General features: G+C 35.2%; 1 protein-coding gene across 1 annotated transcript in view; it reads left to right on the plus strand.

Annotated features, from left to right (window-relative positions):
- Nucleotides 1-18,992, plus strand: part of LOC142977675 (uncharacterized) — a 166,997-nt gene that overhangs the window by 52,138 nt on the left and 95,867 nt on the right. The window contains exon 19 of the mRNA XM_076121748.1: nt 5,279-5,355. Coding sequence (XP_075977863.1) covers nt 5,279-5,355 — 77 coding nt within the window. The remainder of the gene's footprint in view (nt 1-5,278; nt 5,356-18,992) is intronic.

Below are 18,992 nucleotides of genomic sequence, written 5' to 3' on the forward strand. Positions count from 1 at the left end.
CAGAGACGCTTTGTTCCGCCACACACATCGCTCTACCATTCTTTATTTTCCTCCCATAATTGCTTCGTATCGAAACTTGTTAGCAAAGCTGTTTATGTCCCAGAATTTAGGAAATTTCCTCTTTGAACGAATTACACAAGTTTTCTTAATTAACAATTACAAACAGAAGTTATAAAAGTTGATAATTAAAGCGAATGTCTTCGCAATTTTTGATAATTGCGTTCCAACTTGATCATTTAAGTACAAACTTGATTTTACGAGACAAAAATGAGAAGAGTTTTATTTTTGATGCCGATATTAAGATGTAACAGATTGGATCCATCAATTTATTCACATTTTTTCAGAGGTATTTTCGTGGCCACTCCTTGAAAAATCTTGGCTTTCTGACTTGAATAGAATAGCTTTTTAATATTACAAATGTAAAGTTTGTGAGAATGTTTGTATAGCTGTGAGTGAAAATAAACGTTTTATGACTGGCGAATGGATTTGAAAGCTTGACGTTTGTACCCACTAGGGAACAGCAAAGTAACTGAGTAGAAACTACAAAGATTTTACGAATAATATATTATAAAGGTACGTCGTCTTTAGGCAGTTACTTTTGACCCGATTGTAAGTTTATTCAATTTGTAATATACTGTTTTAACTGTAATAGATATTATTCGCTGTTTTACTGCAAAATCTGAACGAGAACAAAGGTGCAGTGCAAAATTTTTATTCATACATTAGTTCTGATTAATTTAAATAAAAATAGTCTAATGAAAGCGAGATATTTTAGACGAAGTCACAAGAAGAGTCTAGTTCGAGATAGAGCAGTGATCTACTTGTGAATAGAACTCCAATAAATCATGTCGCTCGTGTTCCAAGCTGAAAAGAGTTGTTCAATAAAATATGTGCCGGGGGAAGTTTTCACCAGATTTAATACATATTGGACACTTCGGGGAGCACGCGCCAGACACATCTATTACACGTGACGAAGGTTTTTGAATAATATGCTTGTTCTATTATTAATTGTGGAAAAATTCTGATATATTAGCTGTCAGTGGAACGATGGAAACGGTGGGTATTTAATTTTGGTTATCGCGTTATAAAATCCTTGTGCTCATAATAATAATAATAGCCTGGTATCGAGGTGACTTTGGACAATTGTTTTCGACGTAAATCTTTTCCGTTAAGTCATACATCACAACACATCAATCTCTTTTTTTATGTCGCGTAGTGTTACAAAAATGTTTGCACCCTGAAGATAAAAAATTAACAGAATAAAACTCGCGTGTGAACTCTTGTTATGATGTATATCATGTCTAGAGAAGTGCTTGAGTGAAAACGTTACAAGTAACTTACACAAAGTTGCAAACGCCTGCAGCTCCGAGGCGTAAACACTGTAACACGTTATATAAAACTTTAAGGACATATTTTTCAACAAGATGCTTGTTTTTTCACAGACTATTCTTTGGTCATAGGCATAAGTGCTCATTCACGTTGACTCGCGGGCGCGGTGGCGGGCGCGGTCGCGAAATATCAAACATATGGCGATGTACCGAAGTGTTCACGTACAAACCGTTCGCGCGGTCTAAGTCGCGGGCGAGCTAGCGGCGTCGCGCGCGGCCCGCGTGGCGCGCTCGCGCCAATATCAAACAAGTGAAGATGTTCGTGTGTGTCCACGTCGAACTAGCGGTGGCGGGCGCGATTCACTCGCGATGTCAAGTAAGATCAACCAGTTTGAGCCAGTTTGAACCAAACGCCCGCCTGGCGGCCAACGTGAACACAAATCGCCACGTCCCCGCGCTCGCGACCGCCACCGCGCCCGCGAGTTCCAACGTGAACAAGCACTAAATGTTTTGTTACGTCAATTTTAAAGACGAACAAATAACAGCTAGGGGAGTAACCTTAATTCTTTGTTAAACAGTTTTTGTATTTTGTTCGAGTCCAGTGCCAGTTTCATGTCTGGCATGACTACAAGAGCAATTTTATTACTTATAAATGTCAAAAACTTTAATCGATTAAGGTTTCTTTGTGTATTTTTGCGCGATGGACATAGGACTATTTCGGTATATTAACATTTACAAAATGTCTTGTGAAATTCATTCTTAATTGGTGTTTTAGATTGCGATCACTCGTTCAGTGAAGTGGAAAGGATAATAAGGTGAATAACACATAAGAGCGCATACTTCAAAAGACGACTGATCATGATGATTTATTATCTTGAAAGAGAAAAAAGTATCTGAAATAATATTTGCGTTGAAATAGTTGTCGTGGTAAATACTCCTAAAACATTGGTCTTACATATTATTATGTAAGTAAATGGTGATGATATTTGCTTTACCGCATAGTACAAACTGGTTGATGAGACGTTACGCTATTTGTTTTGCGTGGGCATTGTACTCAGTGTGTGGTTTGTCGACGAGATACACAGAGCGGTTTTATATTACGTTACAGCTCTAATGAGTGTTGACCTTTGTAAGAGAACATTATTATTTTGTTCTGAATGAACGAGTGAGCGGGTACTCGTTTAATTTACCTGTTATTATCAAGATAAATATAGAAACGGTTTTATTGATCTCAGGGTTTTTTCTATTACTGTACTTCTGCTTCAGTAATTTAAAAAAAAAATGTTTATTACTATCTACTTGTACTGCGTTGAAGTAATGAACTATAATTATAAACACCCGTTTGTATGCACGGTTATGGTGAAATCACTCATTTTGAGTCGATTAAATGGTGTTGGGTATATAATGGGGGTACATAGTGTCACCGTTAAGCAGTTGGCTTGCCCACTTGCACTTATGTATCGAAATATAATAATATTGTTGCGTATGGGTGTAAATATGTGCGACATAATAATGCTTCGTCTAGTTTTTATTAAAAAGAAGTATTATGGAATAATATAATGATTAAGATTTTTTATAGAACTACAAACTTACTGCTACTTATATCCCAGGTCTTGCATACTATAATATAATTTTTGTATTTCACATTCAATTACTACATAAAGTCTCGTAACAGCGACTTAAATATAATAAATAATAAGATTATATCTATTTTATTCTCCATACATTTATTTTATTACTCGTTTATTGGTATGTGCAGGAAGTCATAAGCCCATATTGTCAACTTTACAAGAAATATTACCGACGTATTAATTTATATGAATATTGTGGATGACTCAATTATGTAGTTATGGGTTATTTGAGACGCCAGTTTGAGACATTTATATTTTTTATTTAATTTGCACTAATATGTTAAAACTTTTGTTAGGCTTTGCAACCGCTCATTAGCGGACTCAAACTATAATCGAATAAGTGCTTGTTCACGTTGGAACTCGCGGGCGCGGTGGCGGTCGCGAGCGCGGGGACGTGGCGATTTGTGTTCACGTTGGCCGCCAGGCGGGCGCTTGGCTCAAACTGGCTCAAACTGGTTGAACTTACTTGACATCGCGAGTGAATCGCGCCCGCCACCGCTAGTTCGACGTGAACACACACGAACATCTTCACTTGTTTGATATTGGCGCGAGCGCGCCACGCGGGCCGCGCGCGACGCCGCTAGCTCGCCCGCGACTTAGACCGCGCGAACGGTTTGTACGTGAACACTTCGGTACATCGCCATATGTTTGATATTTCGCGACCGCGCCCGCCACCGCGCCCGCGAGTCAACGTGAATGAGCACTAAGTGTTTGTGTGTTTCACAAACACTTGTAAATATGTTCAAGTAAAAACTACACACATTTCAGTTGTAACCAAGTTTTATTCAGTACTTATCACTTATAACTTACATTAACCTATTCTATTTATGCTCAACAAAATTCAATGAAATACACGCATCTTACCAAAACCAGTACCATTTACCTAAATATAAATGAAACACAAAGTAAATACGTAGTTTGTCGAGCACATTGTGTGAGGCTGTGAGCTTACGTTTCCGAGACTCGAAGGTATTTAGCACCGGCGCTGTCCTAACGAACTTGTGCGGCGGAACATTCAAACATATTCACATTATTCCTCTATACTCATGAGCATAAATAATGTTCTGTTGCATATTCTTGCTGCTTCCATCTTCTCTTCCTATCTCTGCATTACTCTAAGGTTGGTCCGGTAGAGAATGCCTCTGGCATTAAGTCCGCCTCCATCCTTTGTGTATGAAGTATTAAATAAATAAAATGGGTGCTTTTAAAGGCGCTAATTTTATGACGCATAACTAAAATAATAAGGAGCAAGCAGAAATTTAAACTAATGTCAATAAAAAATTTAACTAAACATAAAGTGTTTTTTTTAATAGCTCAATGTCCCAATGCTAAACAAAAGCCTTTAATCGGTAAAATAAAAATATGGGTGTTATATTTTTTTATGAGTAGGTACGGTGCATTATTTTACAATTTTAAATAAATTGTGCTCGTGACTGTAGTGTAGTGTTGGTGTAAGCCGTTTCGGTCGGCAGTACATTGTTCTACGTGCTATTATTACTCGGTTCCTGCAACTGCCTTTGTTATTATTAGATTCTCCCTGCCTTCACTGAACAAGCGGCTTTGCGACTAAACACGTGCGACTACCGCGCACCTGTAGAATTAGTTGCACTGACAGGGGCAATGTGAGTTAAGGTTTTATATGAAATATTTTTCAGTGTAAAGTAATGGTATGTATATCAATCAAAATTATAAACAGCACGCACACACCTACGATATTCTATCACAATTTTGTACAAAAGGCATAAACGAATGGTGAAGAATATCTTCACCACCCAAACGCGCATTTGTTGTTTTCTACGAATAAATATTATTGAAGAACAAATGCTACGCATCGTAGCAGGCAAGTGCTACGCGTCGTAGCAGACAAGTGTTACGCAACGTAGCGGAAATAATATGTTAGCATCGTAGCTGCAACGTGCTACGCATCATGGCAGACAAGTGTTACGCACCGTAGCACGCAAGAGCTACGGATCATAGTACATACCCAAGTGCTACGCATCTTGGCATGCTGCGCTAATTCACAATAATTGTGAATTAATTAATTATTAGGGCCTTATATTATTAATAAAACTATGCTTTAAAATTTTTACCAAGTTTTCAACAGATAAATAACGCGACAGTTTAGTCTAGATATATTATGTATGATTGGTTTTAGGACTTAATATATTTTTGTTACATTGGTCACGTTCTGAAATCGAAATCGGCTTACTTGAAAATTACGTAATACAGTATTTTTAAGAAACACTTAGAAATGTAATTATAAAATTAGATCCTTTTAATTGTATACACCAAATATAATGACAACTTTACTTGTTGCAGACGGCACGGAGTTCCTGAAAGTGAAGTTCACTCCAAACGACTTCAGCGTGAGGAGCTACGCCGAAGTGGAAGTTAGAGTGAGTTCATCATAATCTTATACTTTATTATCGAATACAGTCATATTATAGAACTTTTGTATTACTGAGAGATTTCTGTCGTGTGATTTCGTGTGATTATTGCACAGATTTTTGTTAGAAGATTCTACAAGTTACTATTAAAATAATTATACCGATTACATCTTTCTAAGTTACAGAAATAGGCAAATTGAATAGCTTGAATGCACAATCATTGGGTAAATTCCTGCACTGACATATAGTCCAATAACTTATACAGAGCCTTGGGATGCAAAATTTATCTAGATTTAACAATTTTGTGTAGTTCCAAAATAAATTTGCTTTATCAACAATGCCACCGCCAGCTGCATCAGCTCGCGGGTCACTGACATTCTAAATTCTAAATTTTGTATACCTCCACCAGCTTTGAACCTTGTATACTAGGCTCTCTACCAAGTTTAAAACAAAATTATCACACACCAAAATTATATGGACTACAACTTTCAAACAGTGCTGTAATAAAACACACTATTTAGAACTCACTCACTAAACCAGCAAGGAACCCTACTAAGTCTCCGCTCGTTAGTCTGTCTATCTTACGTTCTTACGCGCTCAGCGTTATCAGTCGACAAAGTGATAAGAACTTCCGAGGAGAGATAACGATGACTCAATTCCTTTTGTAAATGCCGCTCTGGTTGTTTAATGTGGATTTTTTTGCGTTTTATTTCATTTGTATTATTTTGATGCTATTATTGTCTTGCACATTGCTAAACATGAGACTACTATTACAATTATAAGGTAAATATGTCAAATACAACACGCTGGCTGTGTGCTTTGTAAAGAATACTTTTTTAAGGTTTGTTTGAAACATGCAAGTGTAACTGTAAACATAAAATCCATCCATAAATCCGTGCATGGTTCTCTAACGTATTTGTCTTTTACGTATCTTCGTTAAACGCATGATTCTACTATTGCACTTTAAGTTTGATAGTATTTAAAGCAACACGTTCCTTTGCGTTTCGAGCAGGTACGTGCAGTTAATTTATTCTATTCAGAAACTTTACACATTATTTGAACCTTATTACAGCATAACGTAAAACTTTGTATCCTATATATTTAGTTTTACATCTCCGAACGAACTAATTATAAATAACACTATTTCACCAACTTAGTAATTTGAGTTCACAAACAAACTCCATTCCGTATTTAAATAAGTAACATAAAACTGCAGTAGTAACAAACGTAATTACTTGCACCTGAATGAGACGCTTAATTGACAGTACCGTTTATGTATGTATGTACGTACGTACATATGTTTGTACAACTGTGGTTTAAATGCTACTGAGTTGAAAAGCACTACAACGAGAAAAAATGTAATTACTCTGTCGCATTTTCAACGACATTTTTAACAATAAAAATAATAGAATCATTTATGTTTATTAATTTCCAATTAATTATACAATCGCTTGTATATTTTGTTTACGTAAAATTGTTATTTTACTTGTTTTTACTCATATTTTCACTTAAATCCGTATTTTACCGCTTAAACAATGTTTTTGGTGAGTTTAATAGTAAAAGAAACAAATTTAAACTATAACTTTGATATATTCTGCCAATAACTTCATCTGTGTGAAAATATTTTGCGGAATAAAAATATTTTATGTGTTTACAAAGGCTATATATTTAAACTATCCGTGTACCAAACGTAATAAAAATGTATTGTCGTTTTTGCGTGAAAAAATTACAAACATCTATATATCCTTATAAATTTTCGCATTTTTAATTTTTACTAGAAATCTGGATCAACTTTTAGTAGACATTTATGTTATGGGCAGCGCGTGTAACAATTGAAAAGTAGGATGCCTTGCCGCATTTCATTATATCTCAAGTAAAAATAGTTAGATCCACATTTTAAATTGGTTTTCTGTTTTCAATAACACTTTACTTTTGTTTGTGAACAAAAATAGTTGTTTGCTGAAATAAATAGCAATCACATCTTTGGCATAGTTTGCTATTTTGAAGTAGAACGTTATCTTCATTAAAATAACCCGTTCCATCATGAGTGGTAACGTTGGCTCTAATAAACAAACCAAGCCAGGCTTTTCAATAAACCGAAATGTAGGCTCAATTATTGGTTACAGGCCAGTGAATGCAAGTGGCTATAAACCGTGGGCCGAGCGGCCGAGCGGCTCATTGCAAGTGAATTAGGAACAAATTCACGGCTGCGTTCACGTTCAGCTGCGGTTTAATCTCACTGATTGAGGCTTCACTCGTCCACGTTTCTATGTACCGCTGCGCTGTACTTGTACAGTATACATAGGTTGGTTGTCATGTGTTACAAATTACGAAGTAACTAGCTGACCGGTGCGACTGTGATCGTGTGTAATTTAGGTAAAATAAATAAGTTTTTGAAAATAAAACACGATTTGAATCCCGGTGCGAATAAATCTGTATTAAGCTATTATACATGCGATTTCGCCTCGGGACTTAGAAGTTCAGTATAAAATTGTCTTTTACAAATTTTACAGTTCAAGCAGAAATATTTTTGAAGAATAATGATTATCTCTAATTAAATTCCACATTATCCTCAGAACGAGATATAACGTCTCTCCAAAGTTTAATCTCAATTTAAAACTTTCCCTCGAGAGCCTTAGAACGTAGGATCCACTGTAAATAATGTAATAACAAATATTCATAAAAGAGCCTGTTTTATTGCTCACTTTATGTTTATTACTCGTGACCTACATACATATAGATGCAAGCCAAATGTTTAGAATACTAATACACGTATTTAAATAAAATATATAAAACGCGTCATATTAATTAAAAGGGTGTAGCAAAATATTGTCTTTTTTGGTATCAACAAATCATAAGCTCCCAGGTTTGATTTCAGAATTAACTTTTTATAAGTTTTGCATTACATGGTTATTACAATACATTTTTGACTTTTCGGCAAGTAGCTGTGGCCGCAAGCTGATTGATATATTAATATATAATAGAGGGCTATTTAACCTCGCAAGAAACAGTTGAGTTGAATATCTAGCAAAATGTAAAATATTTATAACAAATAATTCACACCTTGCTCGGTTTTAAAAATGTAACAAAGTAACGTCATAACTTGTTAAATAATATAAGTTTCGCCCCAGTCTGAGTGTGACACGGAGACGGTCCGTCCTAGTTTCTCAACTAGTAACTTTGTTATTATAAGTTAGGCCACGTGAGTTGACCGCGAGGTGACCGCCGTGTCGCGAGTGTCGCGAGTGATGTCGTCGTCTCCATGAATAAAACATTACACTTTGATGCTCCTAACTTTAATTAACATGCTGGTTTTTTTAGGAAATTCTGAAATATTATGGTGGCGTCATAGTGACTACTGGTCTAAAACTACATAGCCGCTGCGCTACGGATGTCCTCGACAGAATAACACACTTAGAACTTTTTAACGAAACATATTTATATACTCATGATATAATATTGCGACGTCCGCTTCCAGACCTTGCTGATACGTAAAAGCGTTCAGTTAAATGTATGTAGTATGTTGCTAAATTTATAGATTTGTTTGAAATTCTATTTCAGACTTTAATCAGCAATAAAAAAGTAAACAATTAGAACTTTTATTAATTAACCATTTATTTATGTGATGCAATTACATCATAAAAAATTATGGCCAGTTTTGCCAAATTACACTAAATTGTCATAAGTAATATATGACACAAGAAATTACATGTATAATAAAATTATATTCTCACCAGTTTCCATACTTGCAGGTTTATTTATACGTACATGTATTATTACAGTATATAGAGTGGAGTATTCTCAGGTATTCCTCGGGGAGGTTCCTCTCATCGTGCAAGGTCTTGGCTGCCTCGCCTCTATTAAAATTGGTCGTGTTGGCGAAGTTGCTAACACAATTTGTGAAACAATGCCGGCTCCGCGGGGAACAACTCACTTCCATAGTTTCGTATTGTAAATGTATAAGAATATACTTAATACGATCAAGTTGTGATATGATGTTATAATAACTTTTACATACATTCATATTATTGAGTATGTTATTGTTGTTGTATATTTTTCTTTAAAAATCGTCTTTGGTTTGATTTGAGTAGTGAATCTAATGTCATAAATCGTAAATTTGTATGATTGTAATAAAGTAGGTTCTTACAAATATTTTAATTAGTCTTAAGAGAATTAGTATTAAGCTCCTTATGCTATGTTATACGGCAATCTCTTAAGCATTATCAAATATATATTTGTTTACCTGTTACATAAAAACTGTACAATTTTATACCAACATTATATAGGTTTATACTCAAACGTAGATTTTTAGAAACAGGCTTACAAACTGTAATTGTTTCGTTAGATTCACTACTGAAGTTTTAAGCCTTTGTGTACAAATGCACCCGCGTTATGCTATGTACATTGTACATACTGCAAGTAATATGTCACGTTGATAGAAGCGCACATATATTATGACCATTAATCCTGAAGAATGTTCTAGCACTGTGTTAGCACGTTGAACAAACGTGTTTAATGTTCAATTTATTGCGTGTAAACGCTGCGTTCAGGGTACCTTTAAACTATGACGAAACGCAGATCAAAAACACACTTGCTTTTCGGAAGCTAATCTAAACACGAAGAAAAGTATTGTTTTGAATAATTTCGGTAACAAACAAATGCCTACTGTTGGAACACTGATTCTGACAACATTGCACTGCCTGCGACCATTCTTAAACAGCTCATATTCACGGCTTGCGTCTATAGTCCATAGTCTGCATCCATACACCGCTTCCAAAAGTCCGCATCTATGGACCGCGTCCATAGCCCGCGTCTATAGTCTGAAGTATTTTTTTGTCATAAATTCTTGCCGACATAACAATCAAAGGTTGTGGTCGACAGTTTTTGTTCTGTCCACGTTATTTGTTTTGTGGGTTTATGCCCGTTACCTAAGATTACTATAGATTTCCAATATATTAATAGAATTCATTACTGCTAAAATACTAAAAAAATATGAACACACCCTTTCATACAATGATTTTTTGTCAAAAATTATTATATATATTATCAATAGGCGTAAAAATCATTAACTTTAGTAGAACTTCAGAAAAACAAACTAAAATGTACCCTGATTTATATTTTTAGATAGGTAATGTTTTTCTTTAGTTATCCACCTACTTTCCGGTACTCTAATGAAGCCAAAACAATCCTGTCCTAAAAATGTAACCTAAAAACTCCAATTTCAATTATACTTTTATTTTTACTGTATTTGTATAGAATTTCCAGGAACACTGTTTGCGTAGGCGTCGTATGTAATATGTTAGCTAAACATTAGTGAATGTAACACATATTTTAGTAAATTGTTCGCGGCTTAGAGCCGAGAATAATTTATGAGTCGCGGTGAATGTTTCAACAACTAATTAATCATGGTATTAAAGTTTGTTCGCTTATTTTATATGTTGAACTAAACTTTGTATTAATTGTTATTTGCTGCTATCTATACTGATTTCAAAGCACATTACGGCGAAAAAATCTATAGCCCGGTTTAACATCATTTTATTTAAATATTTGAGTATTATTTACATTTATTTGAAATTAAGAGAGCAATACGTGAGCTATTTACAATAGAAAATAATATAAGTAAAGTTTAATTTTTCTCTAAAATGAAAGTTCGATAAGATTTTCTCGCAGTTATGTTAAAATTTGCTTCTCGCTATAATTTTAGGGTGGAATTTTATACAAGTAAATGCTGCCTTTAGCGTTATTCCAACCGCGTTATGTAAGAACTAATAAACATTACTTTTAAGACTCATCTTCACTTGAAACAAAACAATACTCATTATGAAATATTTGTAATTAACTTCGTTATTGTAACTTATTCTGAGCGTTTTACTTCGTACTTACTCAATTAGCTTTTGGGTATATTATCTAGGAAAGGGGAATATACAAAGGATAATATACTTTCATTATGATTATAATATCAACCTGGTCTAACGTGCTACAATTTTGCAAGCCGATGCATAATATTATAAGACTGTATACTGTTACAATTTCAATTTGTCAGAATAAAAACTAAACGAACAATATATAATACGACTAAAACTAAGTATAGTAAAGCACGACAGTTTTACTTTATCTACAATCAATATCAATACCAGTTCTTATTACAATACACTGAAATATTTGAATATGTAATATCAGTCGTATCTATGCATACTTCAGCATGTAGTATGCGTGAAAATCTTTCCACTCAAGAATTTTTTTGAACATTATCCAAGAATTCAATACAAACCCTCAAATACACACTCTACCTTTAAACAAGCACAAAAAGGTATACTCATTGAAATTGAGTTTTATTTGAAACATTCCATTTCGTAATAACATTCATTTAATTTGTTCTCTCGTTCCACCGCGCACCGCGGACGGAGCCTCAAGGCAATTCTTGTGAATAACCCGACCCGTACCATGACACTTTATAGCAGTCTCATTTCTACCGACAAAAAGAGACAGTGCTATACAGCTGGTATAGCGTTGTCCTCTTTTCACGCTGAAAATAAGAATACTTTATCATGTCGTGGTATGGTTTCCGTACTATTGACTCTCACACGAAAGACCACCATTGTAACTGAAAATTAAGAGCGAATTATGTATTTCTAATATTAAAAGGTAAAGGTACAAAATAACGTGTTTATTTTGTACCTTTTCAGAAATTAATACGTTTATATTTCCTTTTGGTAATTTCATTTTAATATCCGTATTGTAATTTTCCTTTCAATTTCCGTGTGGTCAAATTAATATGAATTGAGGTACGGAGTCACTTTATATTGTTAGAATAATAAATTAAATTTCTAAAACCACTTTCAATTGCAATGAGAAGCTGACAAAAAACTGCCAGTCACTTTTTAAGAAAACATTTTCGTTTTATTTTTTAACATCAAGGACTTCTCCTAACGATGCCATCTTAATGACAACGACTAAGACGAATAATTAAACTCGCTTTTAAAGGCACGAAAACAGACAGAACGAATAAATAAAAAAACATTTATTTATTTACGCCTTTTGAAAGAAACACTCGTAACACAAGTTTATGGGAGAATAATTTAGTTTCAAGAATCTCCATACATAATATGTCAAAGTTATCCGGCACTATCGGTACTAAAACCCAGATTAAATCTACCAAATTGAAATTTGAAATACCACTAAACGCCTACCGATTTAACTTGGGTCCATAAATGTATGAATTGAAGGCCTGAGGGTAGTTCGGTGGAGGCTTCGGTCGGTGCGTCGTATGTAGATGTTCGGCGCCGTGAATTATGAATGCGTTCCGTTAGTCACTCTCGCTGCCGGGCTCCCGTCACGATGATGCGGGTCACTCCGACCTGAGCCTTGAGTAAATGATTACCTGATTTACTGGACGTATGAATGAAGTTATGTTATGTATTTGACAGTAATATAGTATTTCTTTCAGATAAGATTGATCAATGTTGTTTATAATTAGTTATTCTTTGCAGTTTTGTTCGCTTGCTATACCGTTTTTCTTATTTCAAAGAGTTAGAAATCATTTTTCACTGGATGAAAAATTACGTGATTTTTTTATTCTCTCTATTTTCTTATGTTACTTCATCAAAATTAATTTCCGGTTTCCTTTATCACCCTCGGACAAACACAAACACATTTTTTATAGATTAATTTAATCTCAGTTTTATATGGAACGAAACGTCCTAAATTATTTTTTTACGTTTAATAAAATAATCACAGTAATCAGATTTAGGACTCACTACATGCCACCTCAAAGCAACAACAAACACGTCCCTCTAAAATCTCCATAGAGAATGAAATTAAACCATTTTGCGGCCACTGTACTATACACGCGTACACAAGTAACATAATATCGCATTCACTGAGAAGCCTAATGAAAACCTCCCGGGTCCCTTGTACGTATTACGGCTTCACTCTACTAGGTTTTTTACTGCTTTTCTCTTACGTTTATTATGAAATACTGCCTATATAAGGCAAGGAACTCACTTGACCTGGTTTTTATCTAGATCTAGCTTCTGTAAGTAGTCAAACCGAAACTTTCTGTACTTTTAATTTAACTCGCCTTTGTCTTTAAAAACTTGAATTAAAGATGTTAAACTAAAGGCGAATACAATGAGATTTTCTCAAAAGTACTACGCACTAGTTACTATTACAATAGTGTTTTATATTGTTGACACAGTGACGGCATATCCGGCTTTAAGCTTTAACTTTGTAACAAAATAACAAAGGATACTGTCAGCGGGATACCTAATGTAAGTGAAAAGTAAAATTTTTGTAAGAATGAGCGCATATTGGAGACAAAGTTGCAAGTAAGAATTTTGCTTTAAAAAAAAATGTTAAGATGTGCGACCTTCAAAAAATACCATAAAGTATTATAAACTTAATTTTGTTAACGAGAAATACTCACTCTGGTTAACATTTGACGACTTGTCTTTTAAATGCATGCAGGCGCTCGCGTTAACGACATAACAGTGGTTAAGTCTATTTCAATACTAAACAGTATTTCCTCAGACAGAGGGTACCGCGTCGTTGCGTCCTCGCGTCAACATGACAGGACAGTTTTTTCAGTCATTTTCGTTTTAAGCTATGTAAAGACAGGTCTTAAAACAATCGTTAGTCAAGTCTGCGCTCAGCCTTAAAGTACTGCAGTATATTTAATATTATGTTTCATAGTTCCACAACTTTGTTACAACTGTGTTTTATATCCAACTCTTTTCCCAAAGGAGGAGGAAGATATGAAGCCATATTTATAATACTTTTAGTAAAAAATCATAAGAAAATTATATGAAATTTTTCAAATTAAAGTAATTGCCTGCATTGTTTTTGTTGTTATGCGCAGAATGTAGCTAAGCTAGTTGTAATTGGCTTGTGGCAGAGCAACGCAAAGAGATAATAATGGGTTATAAGTTCAACGCAAACTTTACTGCACTGTAAGCAAAAATATGCTAAAAATATCGTTTCAATACGGACGCGAAAAATCCTTGCTTTTTCTAAAACTTAAAATGTTTTAACAAAGATTTATGAACTATCATTTTTATAACCCTGATAACTTTTTTTCTGTGAAAACGAGCAATAATAAGCCAAGACCTATGTTTTTTGTTGTAAGCAAAGATTTTTTAAAATAATGCAAAACGACGGATTCACCGGAACTTTTAATCGCATACTTGAGCTAGTTGTAGATTGTGTTTATAGGTCATGAGTGCAACTGGCAGACCGATTGTTGGCTACAAACTACGTGCTTGTTAGGACGCATTCACTCGCCTCATTTTATTTGCAACGACAAAAGCATTTCACCCAATTGTTTACAACGCTATCAATTGAGGAAAATCAGATCGCTGCATTTCATTTTAATTGCGCATTTGAATCGAATCTGCACGAATTCCAATGTTCGGATTGAAAATGTCGCTTTGTGTAATGAATGCCTTTACATACTTTAGTCACACAAAGGTCTATATTGTCACTTTTAGGGCTCTTTCAATTTAGACGTTTCGTGTCGTACGGCTGCCGCACGTTAACCGTGCCGCTGGTTATAGCCCGCTGCCGTACCGCTGCGGTACGTTAGCCGTCCGACACCAAACGCCTAAATTGAAAGCGTATCTGACTGCCGTGCGTTTGTATGTTAGTGTTGTTTTAAATTCAAGTGACAGCAGTGTAGCCATGGACTCTGACGAAGAAACATTACTGTTAGTGCTCCTGTTAAAAAATATCAAACAGAAACAAAAACGCCGCGCCCGTAAAAGAACACTACCGATGTTTTCATTAACATGTAATTTTGGTGATTTCCATATTCTTTATCCTATCCTATCCTTTACTCTTATCTATTGTGTCTCCTCACTAAAATTTTTGCAACATGACGTAGCCTTATAGAGAGGTTGAAAATTATTAGGTTTATTTTTAAGACTAAAGAAAATAGTACTGATTTTTAGTTTAAAGGCTGATTGTATTGAATTATTCTGATTTCTTATTGAGGATCTGTATTTAAAAAATAGTTATAATGCTAGATAAGACAGATTTTTCGTGTTTCAATTTGTAATACTCGTTAGACGTCACTACAAAGTTGTGTTCTCTGTTTTGCTTAGAACTGTCATTTTAATCAAGCTATATTTTAAAGAGTGTAGCTGTCACGTTTAGTCACCGCACTATTCAACAGCGAAATGAACACGTGGAGCTTGCGACGTTGCCGTCCTGTCGTCGTGCGTTCTCGGTACCGACACCGCACTGTTGCCGCACCGTACGATTTGTATGAAAACAAATGACCGTCCGTGCACCGTACGACAAACGCACCGTTTCGGCACTGCTGCGGTCCGACACGATACGGCTAAATTGAAAGAGCCCTTATATGCGCACATGACTTACCTACTTAATTACGATATACCTTCTGTATCACATGATTTTCCAACATGACCTATGACTGCAATTATACAGAGTGGAGAAAACTATGGAGTAAAATTACTTTAAATATTGAAGATATTTCAATATACGGAAAGTAACCACGCTATATTTTTAACCCATTACTGCTCCAATGGTGGGAAAAGTTTCCTCCCAATCAAGGGAGAGGTTAGGCCTTCCACCACGCTGGCCAAGTGAGGGTTAACGAGAAATAAGAAAACACGCTTAATATGAATACTAACATTATCTAAAAAAAATGCCAACGTGAACCGATAATCTTCGTTTTAAGTGCGCGTTATCTGCACAGGAAGACCACAGCCTTATGACCTCACAATGCAGTATTAACTTGTTGCACTTTATTACTCAGTGAGTTTTACTCGAGCACAGCGACGGTGCTCAGCGCAGATTTAAAAATGTTTTCTTTCCAGAAGCTTTGCTTATGTTAATAAGTAGTTGTGCCATTTAAATTATTTACATTAGTACTTAGTTGTTACTTTACTAACTTGGTTGTGTTGTACAAGGTTTCTTAACTTTTAAACTTTCGCGTTGCATGTTGATTATACCTATAATACGATACGGTTAACGCGAACACGCATTTAATCCTATCCGTAGTCAGAAGTTTAGCTCTTAGTTAAGGTATAGTTTGTCAAATTTGATTTATGATCTAAATCCACACAGTATTATTTCTTTATCGTTCGTTAAAAATATGCGGTAACTATACTACACGGACGAAATAATATTCTATACGAATAAAAGTATAATGCTGAAAGAGTCGACAACGAAATTGTTATAAACTAAATGGAACTTCATATTTGCATACAAATGTCGAAGTAATTCTTGCGTTACTCGTTTTTTGACTCGTAGTACACGTACCTATAGATTCGGCTAACCGTTACTCGACTACTACGCCTGGTCTTTTAACTAATAGTAGTACTAAGGCGACGATTATCAGCACGGCGTAACAGACTAGGCCAAGAGTGCCGGTATGCTCGCCCTTCTGGCGGGAGAGTCTCACATAACCCTGCACTCCACCCAGATTGCAGGTGCATGCTTAAAGCATAAGCCACGTAAAAAAAACTAACGCCATGAGGTGATTTGATGTTAATTCAAGTTGTTTCTTAATGTATAGTCAGTAGTCAATTTGCGTTAACAATGATATCTTTACGCAACCATATCACAAACTCTAACTGAATTACATTAGTCCCGGCGACCACTAGCACTGAGTAGTTCTAAACTGTTGAAGCGCAGTTCGCCGGCACCAAATGTGTCAATAATGAGATTCACGGAGTTAGGCACCGAGCCAGCGTGTGACGACACAGTGCCACTTTACTGACAACTAGTTTACTGGCTCATTGCTCGTGTGCGCGTAGTTGGAAAACAACTGAGTTCATAATGTGAATGTTTTTACTCGCTCTCTTGCTGGATAAAGTTTGTTTCCAGTTTTTGATATATTTTATCTAATATTAAACTCGTATAAACGCGCGTGGTTTGCGTTTATTCGAGTTTAATATAACATAAAATATTTCAAAAGCTAAAAACAATTTTATCTCAGTTTAAATTATATTATGAGATAGGTTACACTAGCCGTATTTAAAAAGCTGTTTGGTTAAAGACAGATTGTTATTTTGTTATCATGTCAATTCACTTAAATGGTTAAGTGCCTGAATTGTTCAGATTATTAAGAACACGTGCACATTAGTGACTTAGTAGTTAAAATCACCAACATGTTACATCAATTTCCTGAAAGAAATATACACGGCGTTGAGATAGTCTCATGTAGAACATTATCAAAATGAAACAGTGCACGTGAGACAAAGCAATAAGGACGTGTATCGCGGACACGTGTCGATTGTAACGTGATATTGTTCTCACACTGATATTATAAATGCAAAGAAAAAGGCCCCTGAAGGAAGGTTACAAAAGAATTGACATTTAATATTCTACCTGATCTTTACTGTGTTAAGTTTTATGAGCTGATCTATTCGTCCCACATGGGCAAGAATATCCTGGGTACATACTAATTTTTATAAATGTTGGCTGGGCGATATATTAAATCTCGCAAGAGTCCTAAGATCTTCCCTAAAAAAAACTGGTTTAAAGCCACTGAAAAATAAATAGCTAAAATACATACAGTTTCGTCAACTAGGACTTCAAAATTCAACCTCTAAACCTCTATCGAGATATGCAACTACAATCTATCCTAAACATTATTCAACAACTTGAAACACGAGTACTCTGCAGCTGCCTGTATCCACAAGGCAGACGTTAGGAACGAGAGCCTTTTGCATATTCCACTCATGACTTCTGTACACACTCTGATGTTTTGATGTTCCGTTTGAATACGAAACAGTTTAAACTACGATATGAATGTAGTTTTGGATTTGTTCTTAGTTCGTGTATTATATAAACATCTTTTGGTGCCTAGAGTTGTGTAGGCCTAATTATAAATGCGTATATCTATCTCACTGTCTGTTACGCTTTTGGATAAACCAATCAACTGAAATTCATAAAATTTGGCATAGAACAAGATTTGGGGTCAAACACCAAAAACACCATGACTTCACAATTACATTCATTCATTAGAAAAAATATAGGTACCTAAACGCATGGAGTGTTTACAATACTAATAATCATTTACCCCTCCAGCTAAGCTCAAAGGCATGTGTAAGTAGTGGACTAAACTTAGTTGTACAGTACTTGTGCTTAGGTGGGACTCAAAGCTAGGACCTTTTGTTGGACCGACGCGGCGACGCCGTAAGTCAGCGTCCGGAAGACTTTTAACGAGAGGTTAGCTAAGGCGTCCGAGTTCTATAGAAAACGGTTTTTAATTGGATTTCGTTTGAGTATAAATATTATTGTTTTTTTCGTTCTTACTAATGAAGAAGTATTAAAAACTGCTGTATCACCGGGTGTAATTTTTGCATCGTGTTTTCTTTTTTCAATTACTTTGACCATAAAAACACGCGAAGTAGGGAAAGAAAGAATGGTGAAAACATCGTTTGCTGTATTCACAAAATTATCTCGATCTTGTTATGATTCCATTTCTAAAAGAATATTGTTAGCAAAGTATCCCTGTTTACAATGCATTTGTCATCTTATTCTCAAAAACATCGTTGTTTTCATTCCAAAGATAAGTTCCAAAATGTTTTCAATCTCGGAATCATTAAGATTTATAACTAGGGATGCTTTTATGACACTGTCAGTTGCGCGAAGGATCCTTTTATTCGGCCCTTGAAGAG

This window comes from Anticarsia gemmatalis, chromosome 13 (genome assembly GCF_050436995.1).
Source record: "Anticarsia gemmatalis isolate Benzon Research Colony breed Stoneville strain chromosome 13, ilAntGemm2 primary, whole genome shotgun sequence".
Lineage (NCBI taxonomy): Eukaryota > Metazoa > Arthropoda > Insecta > Lepidoptera > Erebidae > Anticarsia > Anticarsia gemmatalis.